At 50.1% G+C, this 15,766-nt stretch overlaps 4 protein-coding genes across 4 annotated transcripts; 3 read left to right on the top strand and 1 right to left on the bottom strand.

The window, feature by feature from the left end:
• Positions 1–1,279: 1,279 nt before the first annotated feature.
• Positions 1,280–3,220, bottom strand: BU24DRAFT_339316 (HET-domain-containing protein; the record flags this gene model as incomplete). The annotated part of the gene is made up of 1 exon (XM_033523173.1): positions 1,280–3,220. A coding segment is annotated over one exon (1,941 nt), but the record flags the coding sequence as incomplete, so codon positions are not given.
• Positions 3,221–4,494: 1,274 nt separating this feature from the next.
• BU24DRAFT_487835 (uncharacterized protein) lies at positions 4,495–6,371 on the top strand. The gene is made up of 2 exons (XM_033533492.1): positions 4,495–4,931; positions 4,994–6,371. The coding sequence occupies exons 1-2, from the start codon at positions 4,847–4,849 to the stop codon at positions 5,974–5,976; spliced, it is 1,068 nt and encodes a 355-aa protein (XP_033389745.1). The 5' UTR covers positions 4,495–4,846; the 3' UTR covers positions 5,977–6,371.
• Positions 6,372–6,647: 276 nt separating this feature from the next.
• BU24DRAFT_20641 (uncharacterized protein) lies at positions 6,648–7,118 on the top strand. Its single transcript, XM_033521876.1, has one exon. It carries the CDS (start codon positions 6,726–6,728, stop codon positions 7,032–7,034), a length of 309 nt encoding a protein of 102 aa, XP_033389744.1. The 5' UTR covers positions 6,648–6,725; the 3' UTR covers positions 7,035–7,118.
• A 2,172-nt stretch (positions 7,119–9,290) lies between these two features.
• Positions 9,291–14,875, top strand: BU24DRAFT_20649 (uncharacterized protein). Its single transcript, XM_033521879.1, has one exon. The coding sequence runs from the start codon at positions 9,443–9,445 to the stop codon at positions 14,465–14,467; it is 5,025 nt and encodes a 1,674-aa protein (XP_033389743.1). The 5' UTR covers positions 9,291–9,442; the 3' UTR covers positions 14,468–14,875.
• The last annotated feature ends 891 nt before the right edge of the window (positions 14,876–15,766 follow it).

Genomic DNA, 15,766 nt, shown 5'->3' with positions numbered 1-15,766 from the left:
TTCCATCCAAGCACGTATAATTCACATCGACCTCGCCCGTGGTTAGCAGAAGCTCTACGATATCTTCATATCCTAACTTTGCGGCAGTGGCTATTGGTGTCCCATAATAATAATCTCCACGTGCGTTGACATCCACCTTGTGTCTGTGAAGCAAGATGTTTAGAAGATCCGTGCGTCTCTTTTCTACTGCGTGCCATAGTAGCCCATTCTTGCTGATATCAGACACATCTAGACTGGCTTTGCCCTTATCCAACAGCAGGTTGATGATGGTACCAGATGGTGGTGTCACTGCTAGGTCGAGTGGTGTCCGCCCATAATTATCTGTTGCGTTCACCTCGATCCCTTCATTGTCTAGCAGCAGCTCTAAGCTTGGTGCACGGTTGTGTTGCAGCTGTAAGCTTGCTGCACGGTCGTGTGTCGCTGCATAGTGCAGCATTGTCGATCCAAGTTTGTCTCGCATGTTGACATCAACATAGCCTGTCTGGAGCAACACCTGAATGATATCTTTGCCACCATTTTTGACCGCCTTTTCTAGGAACGTTTCATTGTTGATCACTTCGTTGATGTCGAATTTGCGTGTCAAGAGGAAGCGAGCGAAGATTGGCGGAAGGCGTTTTTCGAAGAGCCAGATTTTGAAGTCCGATGACTTTGGAAATCTGAAATCCCGACCGAAAACGCTAAGACCGTCCTGGTCCTGGAAATAAAGGGCGTAGGATTCCGGAGCACGATAATCTGGATCTTTGGCCAGGGACGACATGTCGACCAGCGCACCGATTGCCTCTGTGCTCCGACTAGCAACGGCTGCGAGAAAGGGCATGCCGTATTCCTCCTCTTCCACATCGAAACACGACGCTGAAACTGGCAAAGATCTTATAAGATTCGCAAAATTATGCACTGCCAGAATGTAAAGAAGACTCGCCGATTTCGTGTGCCCACAAATTATATCTCTCTCGAAGATATTATCCAGTGTGATCCAATGGCTGAGCGCGAAGCTTCCGAGGAAATTCTTTTGTGCAATTCCGGTTCCCTCTGCGGCATCCGCATGATGTAGGACATTTTGCACTGCATACTGAAGAAACGGGAATGACTCCGCGACTCGATTGTTCAGATTCATCATTTCCGATCGTGACATCTGATGGAAGTCAGCAGACATGTCCACGACGTTATCAATACCCAGGTCTAAGTAGGCAGCACAACATTGCTTAAGCCGGTCATGACTCTGGCCCTTGAAATTGTTCCGTAAATTGGGCCATATTATTCCAAGTCCCTGGTCTTCTTTGAGGAGAAAGTCGCGGACAGACTCATGGATGAATTGAACTTTTGGAGTGTTGGATTTTGTGATTTCAGTTAGACCCTTCGAGACGTCGAGGATGCGGCGTCTAACCGTGTCCTCTGTGATGAGGTCGGAATCCCATGGGGATAATTCAATCGGGTCGATTCCACAAAGGATGGCATTGTAAAGCTGCACAGGACTTAAGGGATGCTCCGCGAACAGCACCCATTGGATGCAGAGTATTAGTTCGTTTTGGTTGCGCGAGTCACGCGTCAGGATATCGCGAAACAGTGTGTGGAGATCCTCGGGAATTTCTTCTAGTCGTCGTTTGAGAGCGTGGATCCTTCCACGGTCAAATTCCCGATTCAATATATTCACGACCAGAATAACCCACATGAAGATTCCAGCCGCTTTATCTCGAATCCTTTCTCGAATCTGCTCAACAACCTGCTCGCTTCCGATCTTAAGCTCGCTTTCAAGATATTTGGTAATATCCTGGCTATGGCCTTCTTGACCCTCTAGCACTAGACTCAGTCCTTTCTTTATGGTAATCTCTGGGTAATGTCGACTGGAAAGGCAGACTTTGAAGCGGACTCCAAAGGAAACCGCAAGCTCACTAACGCGCTCGAGAAATCCTATCATTTCTCGGATTTGTTTCTCATCGCACTCATCTAGAGCATCGATGAAGCAGACCACTGAGGATCCTCCAAGATTTTGGATTGCAGCCTCGAACAACATTTCAAGGGAACTGGCACTCCATTGATAATTGGCGGATATGCTTGAAGTCGACAATCCCAGTGAATCAAAGGCACACTGTAGCGCTGGAACCCGCTCAAAAAGCTGCAATAGCAATGATCGGTAGGTTCCAGTGGTCGATCTTTCCAAGATTTCTCCACGAGCGTTGAAGAAATAAGCAACTACGACTTCGTCCTTCATCGTGCTGCGGGCGTTGGCGAAAGCAAACTTCATCAAGGTTGACTTTCCAGCACCTGGCTTCCCCTTGATCCATAAGAGACCACTGTGTTCAGGCAGCAACCTCACATCGAGCCAGCGTCTATATTCGGAACTAGACAGAATCCACTTGCACGTCCTAATATGGGCGTTCTTGATCGTCATGTGGCGCGAGTCGATCTGATCGAAGCGCAGCGACTCCATGAGCGTATGTCTCTGTCCTTCTCCTAAGGATACAATCCCGCTTGCATCAAGTTCTCTGATCTCTCTCTGTAATCTCTTCATCGCCATTTTCCCACCTTCTCCGTAAATCGCTGACATACTGATACCAAATATCCCTAGTAACGAATAGGCCATATCTTCACTGCGCTTAGTTTGGCGGGTTTTATTCCAATTGAGTCGGTCAGCAATAGGAAACTGGCGTAGCGGGGTGCCCTGTAGAGCTTTGATGGGTAATTGGGTAATTTCGTGAAGTTGTTGTAACAGCATCGACTTATCACCGAATTCCTTCCCCTCTCGGGAGAAGAATGTAAGCCGCGGTGGGGCGAGAAGCTCTTGAAGGGTCCAACCTCTGGTGAACCACCTGCTAGTTTTGAAACTTGATGGCAAAGTGGAGAGACATCCATCATCGTCTGCCTTTCGCTTGTTCATTGAGACGTCCGATAGATAAACGTAACAGTGAGCGGACCGCTCGTACCACCGAAACATGGATGTGATAGCTTCTGAGAGCTCCGCGCTCCTAGATTTGTCGATGCAGCAGGTATCGATCCAGAAGTACTGCAGGTCGTCCACGGCTACTTGTTGGACGCAGAAAGTCAACTTGGCATAACCAATTTTGTTTTTTCCAGTCTGGTCAATCATATCTTGATACGTGACTTCGTCGCCATCGTCGCCCCAAGTATGTGACAATATGGCATATGGGGGTATGTCGGATTCTTCACGTTCCACAAGGCTGAGGGAGCCATCGTCCCGTACATTGATTAGCCGTATGGGCATCTCGAAGCGATCGAGGACCCGAGATCTTTAAGAGACGCTGTAGAACAAATTCTGGAATTTATGCTGTACGAGTGGACTGTCCATGTGGACTGGAGGAATAGATGCCAGGATAGCAAGTGGAAGATGGGTGGAAGATGGGAGGTTCTCGATCAACCAGGGAAGGCTGACCTATGACCTAGAGCCGTATGCCTAGAAGAGGCGATGCAGCACAGCCCAACTGACAGCAGACCCTACATGCATTGCCAGTCCAATAGTTAGTCTGTGTAACAATGAGCAATCGCATTGGAACAGCACACAGTCTGCCTCGAGCTATGAAGAAAAGTCCTGCCTCGGTGTTGGAAGGCCGTGAATCAGGCAATCGACACTACTGTTCACAGCAAGAAGATTGTGGCTGTTAGCAACTGGTATGCGCTTTGATCAGGGCAGCGCAAAATATAGCCAAGCGGGATTACAAAGTCATATGCATCTAGCAAGAGAACAAGAGAGCAAAGAGCAAGCTGTGCAGTTGAGCAATCCATATCATATCTTTAGTCAGTTGCACGTGTTATTGTCTACTCTTGAAAGTGGAGACAGGAAGAACGATGAGGTTGGAGGACTGTGTTATCAAGCGGAATCTCAGGTGCGTTGCGCTTCAGACACGAAGCAAGCGACAGTACTTTGACGAAATCGTGTGAGAACGCAGTTTGGAAACGGTAAGAAGAGGCTCTTAAGAGATACGCGATGTTAAGTGTCAGACGATTGGTCATGGGTGACGAATGATGGTGGAGTGCAATGGGCTGAAGCACCGTTCAGCTTCGATATTCGACGCGACTACCCGGGCAGTGACAGGATGCAGCAGTGGTGGAAGTATAGACTCGCGACTCGATTGGTGATGGAAGAAAAGGAGAGAGTTAGTTGCAGGATGCTCGCAGAAAAGGACGTGAACCGGAACGTGCATGAACAGAATATATTAAGTAGAGTGCGCGCTCGCGAAGTTCGCACCTCGATCGCGTTCGTGGCGTACTTTGTCTGTGCAGGGTGGTGCAGTTGGTGCAGGTGGTGCAGAGTTGAGCTACGGCTTGGACAGTGGCCGAGAGCCAATCCTCGGTGGAGCATTGATTGCGGGCGGCGATGGAGAGACGAGAAGACAGGAGAGGAACCCTGCAAGGCTACTAGGGGGATACCTAAAAGCGGGAAGATGATGGGGATGAATGGATGTTGGATGGTTGATTGGTATCACGATTCACGTCGAGTGTCGGAGGACGAGGATGATGGAATTCGGTCGCAGAAGCGGACGCGAAGGTGGAGTCGCTCCCTCCCTTGCCGCTAAACCCGATTGGGACAGAACACGCTTGTCGCGACTTGAACGTCTTGTCGTGTCGCTCCTCGCCAAATACGCCTGATTGCCCCTCTCAGCTCTTCTTCTCTTCATTTTCCCATCTTCATTCCTCTCTTCTACCAACCCAACTTCCACCTCCCGTTCTTTCTTTCACACTCTTGCACACACACATTCATTCTTTCACAGTCGTCGTGCGTGTCTCTATCTGGTCGAGTCAATTCCACCCGCTTCCCCATCAGCAAGAGGAGCATTGGTACCTTACCACCCAATTCCACCATCACCAACACATACACCACAACATACACACAATGGCTTTCTACACACGTCAACCATTTGGCGAGATTGGCTCTTCCCGGCTCCAGGCCCTGTCCAGTGCCAAAAACAGGCAAAATTGTGAGTAACCTGATCTACCACGACCACAGGTAGAACGTGATTTTAACCCGGTTTCTCAATAGCCATTCCCATCGCTAGCGACTTCTCTGCGTCCACGCTCAAGCAGTCTACAAAATCCACTGGAAAGCGCAGAGCCGCTGAGGTCTTCGAGGATAACGATTCTGAGAATATCGACCCTTCCATCTTCAACTCTCCCGCTAAGAAATCAAAATCATCTCCATGTGACGGATACATCAAGCCCGCCAAGTTCTCCCTCATCAGCGCCCCCACCCCAAAGGAGGCCACCTCAGTCACTCCATCAGCTTTGGTGCCTTCCGTCCGCAGAGCTCTCTCTTCTCCCAAGCACAAGCGCGTGGGGCTTCTTTCAAAGCGCAGGGCATCCAGCAGCCCGTACAGGCGTGTCGATCCTCCTACTGCTACCCCGCCCTCTGGACCAGCCCCCTTCTCCATCGATGCTGCCCTGAAAGGGTCGATCCCGGATTATACCCCCAGGCCTGTCGTCGCCGCTCCTAAGCATACTTCCATTGAAGAGTCCATGCCCCAATCTTGGTTCTTCGAAATCCACGAAGACACTCCTGAGCAAGAGGCTGCCAACCTGATGGAACATTCAGCTGCCGTTTTGGACATCAGCTCAGACGATGACGCAGAGACGAAGAAGAAGAATGATGAGCTCGAACGGGGAAAAGAGAACATTCCTCCACCCGATTTTGTTGCCCAACAAGCTGCCGCTGCGGACCCTACTCCTGCACCATCTGCACCCGCGGAGGAGACCGACGTCAAGGAACAGACAGCTTCCATTGAGCACACTGTCAAGCTTCCTCGTCTCAGGAACATTGCACAGGATGCCATGGATGAGGACCGCTCCCCACTGAAGGACCTTCCTCCTGCCGAGTTCTACGCAGAGGGCCTAGATGCATCCTCCTATGTCACTGTCGATGCTAGCATTGAGAGACCATCAAGCTTGTCGAAGGAGTTCGACTTCAGCATCCCATCGCCATCAAAAGAGGCTGCGGAGGCTGCAACAGTCGAAAAGACTGACAAGTAGCGACCATTCCCATGTTTCTCAAGTTTTCGTATACATGTTTGATTCACTTCAAGGTTTTAGGGCTCTCTTTAGTTCATTGGCGTTGTAGATACCATTTGATTAAGTCTTTTGTTGACTCTTTTCCACGATTCAGGTGTTACGGGTTACGAGGACATTCTTGCTTGAGATTTTGGGTTTTCTGGAGGGGGCAACGGCAATGCAGATTTTATCCAACCTGTGTTTTAGCTACAAAAGTAGACACGACTAAGAGTATAATACATGTCTATTTACTGAACAGAAACGGGTTTGTAAGCGTGTCTTTGCATCTGCCTAGGTAGGTGTTTACATGTTTGTGTTTTGTAAACAAAGAACAGTAAACAAGTCGTTTCAGCAGGCGCTTGCATTGGAGCAAAGCCATCAGAGGTTTTCAGTGAGACTAGGCATCATCATGGCTCACCGAATGTAGACAAGTGCTGTTCAATCCATTAACTGTATATTATCCTGGTCCAATCAATTGTTCTTCTAGGTAACTATCTATATACTTACGACACTCTCATGGTATTCTTCTATCCCACCCGTATGTGACGTTCCATGTTCCACGGTGGTCGTTAGCGTGTGATCTGGGCTTTGACGTTGCTAAAGTCTTGGCACGCTAGTCGCTAGCGTGTCTCTCTCCGCCGAACCATTATCACTTCTGTTTTGTTTCCTGAACAATCACTTCCCGTTCATGCCCATCCACATCCGCCCCGTTTTCGCGCTGAAAAAGCGCAATGGCTAACGAGGAGTTGCAGGCACTCGCTGCTCTTCAGATCGCGCAAGCGAAATTCAAACAAGGCCTCAGGAAGCCAGCCGACGGCTTAGCTTCCCTCGACTTAGAACAAGCCACGGAAATATGCAATGCTCTTGATGCCGCCTTTGCTCAAGAGACCACCGAAAACATCCAGGTACATTATCATCACCACCCACCTCCAGTGACTTCAGCTGCAACACAGAAAGAGCATTTCAGTCATGTCTCTTGTTGTATTGACCATGTAAAACATTTGGAAGAACAGGCTAATCTTAGCCACTGCTGTGTATAGGTTTGCAAAGATTGGATCATTAGGCACATTGCGCCATCCAAAGCCCGTATCGCTCTCCTGGGCGACTACTTGATCTCGCTATCAAAATCGAACATTGTAAACCGCGAGAAAAACCCCGATAAGGCGTTGCGGAACCGCCTGGTCCCGCTCTCAGTCTTGAGCGATGTCATGCTTACAGTCAAGTGCCCTTCACCACAGGTGCTAGGTTTCATTGTGGCAGACTTACAGCCATGCATCGAGGAACTCGTCGGACTCATCGCGAGTTGTCTTCACGACAAGCGTACTAAAATTGAAGCCCAACTCATGGGGCTTACCAAGTTTTGGGAATCTACAAATGTCATAGCTCCGGAGGGCGTGGCGGCAATCCGAAAACGAGCCGTCACTGACATCAAAATCGCCCAAGGCGATGCGCCACCCGAAACTACGAAGAGGGAATATACCCTCCCAGAGTTCTTTGGTGACCAAAACGCTCAATGGCATGATCTTCCAACCTCCTACATGCTCGATAGCCTAACCAAGCACCCGAATCGGCCAGTGGACAGGCATGATATCAGGATCCGAAGATTCAACAATAAGTACGCTTCGAAGGAAGTCTGTGACCTCATAGATCAGTATTTTGAGAGAAGAGACTCCGACTATGTACCAAATGTCGATAACCCGACAGGTGAGAGTGACAAGTACGAATTCTGGCTGGACTCGATGGGACAGCTTGTCAAAGAGACTAAGGAGACAGGCGAAGTAGCCACTGTGTCCAATGGATACGGCTGGTCGATTAAACTGAGTGAGGATATGCAGGAGCTTGGTGTGCCAGAGAACATCCACAGGGCACGCGAGGAGTATCGGAGCAGTCGCATGGATGTCGACAGCCCACCACGCAGTGAAAGACCACGGTCTGGCTCGCAATCAAGCTCACAGTCGTACTCACGCTCACGGTCGAGGGGTCGTTCTCGTCCCAACAGTTCTGGATATGGTTGTCGAACTCGTCCACGCCGAGATTACCAGGCGCGTTCACGGTCAAGATCACGCTCACCCTACGATGCGCGTGAGGACAACCGAAGATCTCGATTTGATCGTGAAGACTACAACCACAACCTCCGGCCACCACCATACCCGAATTCCCAATCGCATGGTGCACCTAGGTACAATGCCAACCCACAACCCCCTAACTTCCAGAACCAAGATGCGTACTTCAATCGACCCTTTCATCAGCATCCGCCTCCGCCTCCGCCTCCACCTCCCCCTTACGTATCAGGCACTCAATCTGGTTTCCCGCCCCCTCCGCCACCCCCACCGTTCGCCCAGAACCATGGACAGTTCCGTATGGACCAATTCCCTCCTCCTCCCCCACCCCCTCAGGGTCCAGTAGGTGGACAACCAAACTTTCAAGGCCAGGTCTATGGGCAACACCCACCTCCGCCGCCGCCGCCGCCAAGCCAGAACAGCAGCTACAGCCGCGGAGGCCGAGGAGGTTATCGCGGGGGTAATCGTGGAGATCATCGCGGAGGTTATCGCGGAGGGTGGGGTCAGAGGGGTAGGGGAGGAAGATGGAATTGAGAAGAGCGTTCTGGTACGGCCAAAAATCTGGGCGCAGGATAAGGTTGGATGTACGATTACTGATATCGGAAATTGAGCGTGTAGCCGCTCGCATTGTAAATTAGAGTATCCAGTCGAATTGACATACAAGGTACCATCTCTCGAAGCTAAGGAAGTAATCATGTAACGTGATTACGAGGTGGTACGGATGGTGAGACAATACTACTGGGATGAATAGGATAGATATCCGTCAGCCCTATGAGGGAAACTAGTCTACTATGATCTACGGGTGCTGTGGATATCGGGGTCTGTTTAACTAAACCAACCATCTCAAGTGAAACAAAGAGAATACTCCCACTAGTCTTCTCCTAATTTTGTCTCATTCACGAAATCGATGCACCCAATTGGGAACTCTATTTGGCAGGCCCTAGACTTCCAGGGTTCGGTGCTGCGACGCGTGAATACCTCACACACGTGCTCACGTACTAGAGTTAAACCATTCCTGGTCGCTTCACAACGCATTACATTACCGTCACACCCGCAGTCGACCCGACACCGTGCTCTTACTTAACTTCACGCTTCAACGCTGTAACTGCTGTCTCAACACCGGACCTACAGTCGCTCAGCAAGTTAATTCTCGCCCTCGCGCCGTCGCCCCTATCAGGTCCGCACTGGGCAGCCGTAGCCGTAGCGGCAGACGGAGAACAGCACACCACGTCTCAGCGCCCCTCCTTGCCAACAATAGACAGAAAAGAAAACATACGTTACTTGGCGTCGACACCGTTCGAATAAATTGCACCAGGCCTGGTCAATATAGCAATGCGTGAACCCTCCTCAACAACACCCAAAACTCCTCGGTCCCTTGCCGTCGCATCATGACCCGCAGCGTCCTTCATGAGACACGATCCGCAACGCACGATAGCCCAAGCACGCCCGCCGCGACGCCGCGCCGCGAGTCAAGGAAGAGAAAGCGACCAGTTCGATACACAGACTCCAGCGATGTTGAGTCTTCGCTCCCAGGGCTAGCACCACCAGCTACAAAGATCGGAGCGGCATCCGCACGACGAGAGCTGGAGGACGATGGCGGACAGGATGGACAACAAGATCGGCCAGGGAAGTTGAAACGGATACGTCGTGGGCGCCGGTACAATGAACCTCTTCCCTTTTCTTCAGAAGCGGAGGATAATGCTGTGCCTCACAAGGGCAAACAAAAGGCAGTAGTAGAGAAGGAGGGCGAGGAGGAAGATGATGATGAAGAAGAAGAAGAGCCTGGGGAAAAGCTCTGGGCTGCGGTACGGATCCTCTCCGCAAACTCCACGAAGTATCTCATCGAGTGGGAAGACATCGACCCGGCGACAGGCGTTCCGTATGAACCTACCTGGGAAGATAAAAAATGTGCGAATGCTGCGCTTAGGGCAGAATGGACAGAGCAACAACGGAAGGAGAAGAAGGAGAAGAGAGAAAAGATTTTGGAGGGACGCAAGAAGGCGAGAGAGCGGAAGAGGCAGTCCAGAGGCAACAAGGTCCCGCAAGAACAGGGAGAGAAGGAGAAGGGGAATGATAAAGAGTTGGTGCAAGTTCATGTACAACCAGGGAGTCAATTCGACGCTGCGGATTTCGAGAGGTTCAGTCAGTTGCCTGGGGGTTCTAGTCAGATCACAGAAATACAGCAGCAGACACAAATGTCGAGTTTGCCGTCATCTTCCGCTTCGTCATCAGTGCCTGACGCGTCAAACAAGGGCATCGCTCAGCATGAAAGCAATAAGAAGAGAGAGGAAACTTTCTCAGACATATCCACAGCCTCTCAGAGTTATGCCAATAGCCAAGATAGTTTCATTCCTGGAAGCGAGCCGCAGACCCAGAGCCAATCCGCGATATCGTCAAAAGAGATACCAGATACAACTACTACAGAAGTTTGGTCTCAGGAGGCTGAGTATGCACGAACGCCTTCGCCTTTTGTTCGAAGTCAAAAGTCCATCGGCCAACTCGATCCAATCGAGACATCCTCACAACTACAACAACAAAGCGATCCACAGACGGATGCGCAATCCCTCTCTGGACACACGTTCAGGACTGAAGAAGAGAACCATATCGATATTGAGATACCCGAAAGCCCTGAACAGGCGGAGCCTGAGTCTCTTGAACAAATCGACCACCAGGAAGCAGAGTCGCAGACGGAGTCGCTGGGTAGGACTGAGCAAATAAGCTTGGTTCCCGATTCACAGGCCGAAGACGGCATCGGAAGTCAGCCTTTCCAAGTCGAGGAGGTGCCACAAATCACAAATCAGTGGAAACAATCTGCACCACGCAGCGAGATTTCCGAATCCGAGGCGAACACGCGCACTGAACAGCAATCTGTAACGGAGACTTCTCATGAGGGGCAACACTCGCCATTGCAATCTGGGTTTGAGGCTGTTTCCGAGGGCCCGGTCACCCCACATCATATATCACCAATACACTTCGCGCAGCCAACACCACGACGGTCTGTTCAATTATCGCAAATCCTACAAATACAGTCCACAGATGAAGATACTCGTCGTTCAGTACTGGTCACCAAAACCTTGCCCCAAAACAATCAGTCTGCAGACCATCCCAAATCAGGTATAGCGACTAGTGCCAAGAAATCGCACCCTAGGGTTGCAGCAAGCTCGGACCTAATTGTATCACGACCATCTCAAACGCATCCGTCGTCCTCGATTTCTCAACAACCTCATATCACCAACACCCAGAGCAGTCAAGATTCTGCGCGTCTATCAATTAATAACTTACTAAATCCTTCTCCCTTTGAAAATTCGCTTGAAAATCAGGCCCCAGCGGTCTCAAAGTCTGCCCCATCCTCCCAACAAAGGCCGTATTCAAGCAGACCCATTGGTGGCACGACAATCAATCCAAGGCCTGCCAACGTTTCTTCCTCCACCGTCAGACATCATCTTGATTCTCCCCAAGAAATTTCATTACCAGACTATCTCCCCATTCCAGCAACTCAAGGTTCTTACCTTCACGCTCAGCATAGCGTGCTTGAGAATACAACACAAGCAAGCCAGCTGCCGTACGAGCACCCAAAATCACTTACTACCCAGCTTCACTCTGAAGACGAATCTCACCAACAAGGTTCGTACGAAATCCACTGGACTAAGCCTAAAGTTGTAGAGGTTTCTTTGCCACGGCCTGCAGACTGGCAGGTCAAGTTCGTTAGATACCGTCCTCCCTGGCGCACGTACTTTGGTTCTGGTCAGAAATCACAACCAAGCATCACTTCATCCACTACACCCATTGTGGAATCCGTGTACCATTCCAATCCAATCAGAGGCTTCTCGCAGCAAAACGCGCAGATTGTGCAACCCGAGGTATACATTGATTCGCAAGAGTCACTAAGCAGCATCTACGACACTGTTGAGGTGGCCCCATCAGTCGATCGCGCTGCACCTAAATCAGCTTCACCAGCTTCAAGGCACGACTCGTCACAGGAGTCGCCCCTCGTTTCAGCTTCGGGCGACCTTTCATCCATTCCAGAACCACCGTCGCAATCTTTGGACGGCATTAATTCTACAGCTCCGCATAGACCCATCAGTCCAGGTAACACCATGGCGTCGGGTTCGGGAAGCCATGAAGAGAACATGAGTCCCGAGGACCAGGAGTACCAGAGGAGATTCCAAGAGAAAATCGACCAAGCAGTGGCCAAAGCACGAGCGGACTACAAGCCTAGGAAACTGCTTGGGCGTGCTGCAGAAACTCACGATGAGGGGACGAGATCACCATCAACAATTCCAGACCAGTCTCCACAAAGACAGGAGCCAGCGTCGTTACGAACAACTGCAATAATTTCTGCTGCCGTGGAGATGACAGAGACTCCTCATCTAGTACCTCCGCCACCTCCACCTCCGGCTGCTCCAGCCCCCACCCCAATCTCAAACCCTACGCCTGTGGTCCAGGAAGCTCCCGACGTCCAAGTTACGACAGATGAAGATATTGAGCTAGAGCACACTGAAAGTAGCGAAGACAGCGAGAGCCTGCTGCAGGACGACTTCGGACTTCTCCCAGAGGAACATATCGTCGCACTCGCTCTAGAAGGTCGGCAAAGGAGCATGTATCTGGACGAAATCAACCGACACGAAGACTTGATCAACAAGCTGCTTCAAAATGCGGATGAGTTCAATGAAACCGAAAAACTAGACAATGTTCTTCGACGTCTGCACGCAATAGAGACGCATATGGATCTTATCTGGGCCGAGTCCGAAAGCACCTCACAGATGACAGGTGCCCTGACGCAGGCCCAGTGGGATTGCGACAGCTCCGTCAAGTTCAGGTTCCTAGGCACCTTCTTTCACGCTCTGCGAGAACAAGATATGAACATCGCTATCGTTGTCGAGAACGACAACACCAGATTGCTGGACATGCTTGAGAAGTTTTGTAAAGGCAAATTCTTGAACTACAAATATCCAGCCAAGGGACGCAGCTCAGACGTAACAACCACAGAAGGCTCCCTGTATATCACCTTGCTATCTTACGAGTCGAGCCCCGTGATGCGTCCTCCGGATGTTGTAATCTGCGTGGACGGCACGCTCAATGCGACTCAGATACGAAAGAAGCCCTGGGCAGCCAACCCTGATCGCCCAGCTGTGCCAATCTTAGACCTGGTGATTCCTAGGTCAGTCAGTCACATCGAGCGATATGTCTCCAACAACTTGGGCACCAACAGGCGCTTGCACACCATTTTCGCAGCATTGAGCCAAATCATCTCGGACGTTGGGCGACCACTTTCCAGAACGCCTAGTGCAATCTCTGCTGCAAGAGAGGTGGCCAACTTCGTTCAACTGCTCCAAGACCCAAATGTCCACGAGCCTCCTGAGTGGCCGTTGCCATTAATCGGTAGCGTTAAGAGCGAGATCGAATATGCATCACAGCAAACAGAGGTGGCGATGACTTCACCACCACCGGAAGTGCCTACGCCTCTGAAGTTGTCAAAACGCCCATTAGATGAGGAAGTACTGGACCCTGCGAAACGGATGCGGATGACGCCTCAGCCTATACCCAACACCAACGAGTCGGGCACTGAGAATCCAGTCAATGTCACGCAGGCTAGCGATTCTGTGCCAAGCAGTGCGGTCAGCATTGCTGAATTGCAAGAGCAACTACGTCGGGAACGCGAACTCCGTAAAGCCAGCGACAAACGCGCGAGGGAGTTCGAGGCTGCGCTGGATAAACGACATCTGGACTATGAGAATCTCAAGCGAGATCACCTGGCGGTGATGAACGAGATGAATTCAACCAAGATTCGTATGGAAGCTATGCTCAAGTCCAAACAACAGGTCCAAGATCGGTACGATGCCTTAACCGTGGAGGTCAACACGATCCGCGAGCAGCAAAGTCACCTACAATCTGTCGCACTTGCCTCAGAAGATATAAAGACTGCCGAAATCGCCCGGTTGACCGACGCCTTAGCTACCTCAACTTCCGCCGAGGCAAAGGCACAGAAGAAGATTACAACCGCAGACTCTACTCTAGAATACACAAAGGAGCAGTACCGTCTCGCACAAGACCGTGCTTCAGAGCTATCCACCGAGAATGCCGCACTCCAGGCTGAAGTAGCGACTCTCCGCAAATCCTCCACCGATCAACGTCTAAAACTCAAAATGGCATCGCACGCAGCGTCTCACGCCGTACTCGAGAAAAAGGTCGAGCGAGCTCACAATGAGAACGCGATCCTATCACGCTTGCTCCAGCAAAAGGAGGAAGAGATCAAAGGCCTCAAGGAGAAGAAGAGTGGCGGATATGGCACACGAGGGAGTAGTGTTCCCCGTAGTCCCAGGGTTGGTGCTGGAGGCGCCGGTAGCAGGGCTGCCAGTCCTGTCGTTGGTGGGAACGGCAGAGACAGAATCAGCAATCTGAGGAACGGATGAGCGGTATTGCATCGAGGCAGCATTTCTGTTTCTCGGTGTACGGTTCCCCATTCATTCGAGCGGATCGTGAGGTCGGTCCTACACATCTATTCCAACTCTCCTTGGTTTTGCAAAAATAACAAATACCTCGCATATTACAACGGCGTTTCTTTAACATTTTCTCTCCTTTCCTTTCTTTGATCCAAAAGCAAATACTTGCTCACAGGTCACCATCTCAGGCATTTGCACAGGCGACACAGATGTCATCATCAGGTACCCCACACCACCACATTCAGCAAGCATACGATACCCATCTTTATCCAATTATCTTATCTCGGTACCTCTCTTGAATTTTCTTGTAATTACACAGTAGTTTCCCACGGCCTCCCATCATTCTCGGAAATAAATAACTAGGGCTGATTATCGTAGCTCTTTCAATCAATTGTTTATATTATTTATTTTGAGTCTTTAAGTGCTTGCTGTTGCCGTGTGTTCGTGCTAAAACTCGATGTGAGGTGTAGTGATCTTTTGATACTGTGATATCGACCACTTTACTAAACAATTTCCTCGTAAATATTAGAGTACGAGATGAACATTGCTACCCACGTGCTGCCCTCACATTTCTATTATAGTTTTTACCAAATTACAAATACACTTTCTAGCAAGTTTCAGAGAATATACAGTGCTCATGCTTTCCTCTCCTACACACACACACAAACACACACACACTAGACTAACAAGAACAAAACCCCCAAGCGTCACTATTGAGTGGCATTCTCACTATGATCGAGAAAATCTTAAATTATAATCATGCTAAAATGTCTCAGATCCGCTGCTGTCCTATCCTCGACCCGATCTTATGTCTTTTTGTGAGAAATGTGATACACGGTGAGTGTTTTTCGGGACGTTGTCAGCCCTAGGAGGTACGGGCGCTCGTGGGTTGATGACATGGTGGCATGACGTAGTACCGCGAGTTCGATGATGCGTTTTGATTACATCTTAGGGATACAAACCAATAGACAGAAAGTTTAGCTGGCCAGTTGGAATGTACGTTGAGTTATTGTTTTGGCTGTCAGATTCAAAAGTGGCAATGGAAGATTAATGGGATGGTGTAGAGATAGCATGAAAGATTCCGATGACCCAGCTGGGGGAATTGAAGACAGTGTAAGGTTGAGGTATGACATGCGCACTAAACGACCGAAACAATATTGAACTACTAGATACTATCGGCCTTACGTCGTACGAACGAACGAACATACTTCCACAGTTCCTACGAGGTGATCTTACGAATACCTATCTATGAGACATCAAACCTGTGAT

Source organism: Aaosphaeria arxii (assembly GCF_010015735.1).
Source record: "Aaosphaeria arxii CBS 175.79 unplaced genomic scaffold BU24scaffold_1, whole genome shotgun sequence".
NCBI lineage: Eukaryota > Fungi > Ascomycota > Dothideomycetes > Pleosporales > Aaosphaeria > Aaosphaeria arxii.
This window is presented reverse-complemented; position numbering and strand designations above follow the sequence as displayed.

Excerpts from the sequence above, each read along its gene's own strand:
- BU24DRAFT_487835 (XM_033533492.1), top strand. The coding sequence starts at position 4,847 with ATGGCTTTCTACACACGTCAACCATTTGGCGAGATTGGCTCTTCCCGG. Across the intron at positions 4,932-4,993 it reads TGCCAAAAACAGGCAAAATT|CCATTCCCATCGCTAGCGAC; the intron begins GTGAGTAACCTG and ends GTTTCTCAATAG.
- BU24DRAFT_20649 (XM_033521879.1), top strand. The coding sequence starts at position 9,443 with ATGACCCGCAGCGTCCTTCATGAGACACGATCCGCAACGCACGATAGC.
- BU24DRAFT_20641 (XM_033521876.1), top strand. The coding sequence starts at position 6,726 with ATGGCTAACGAGGAGTTGCAGGCACTCGCTGCTCTTCAGATCGCGCAA.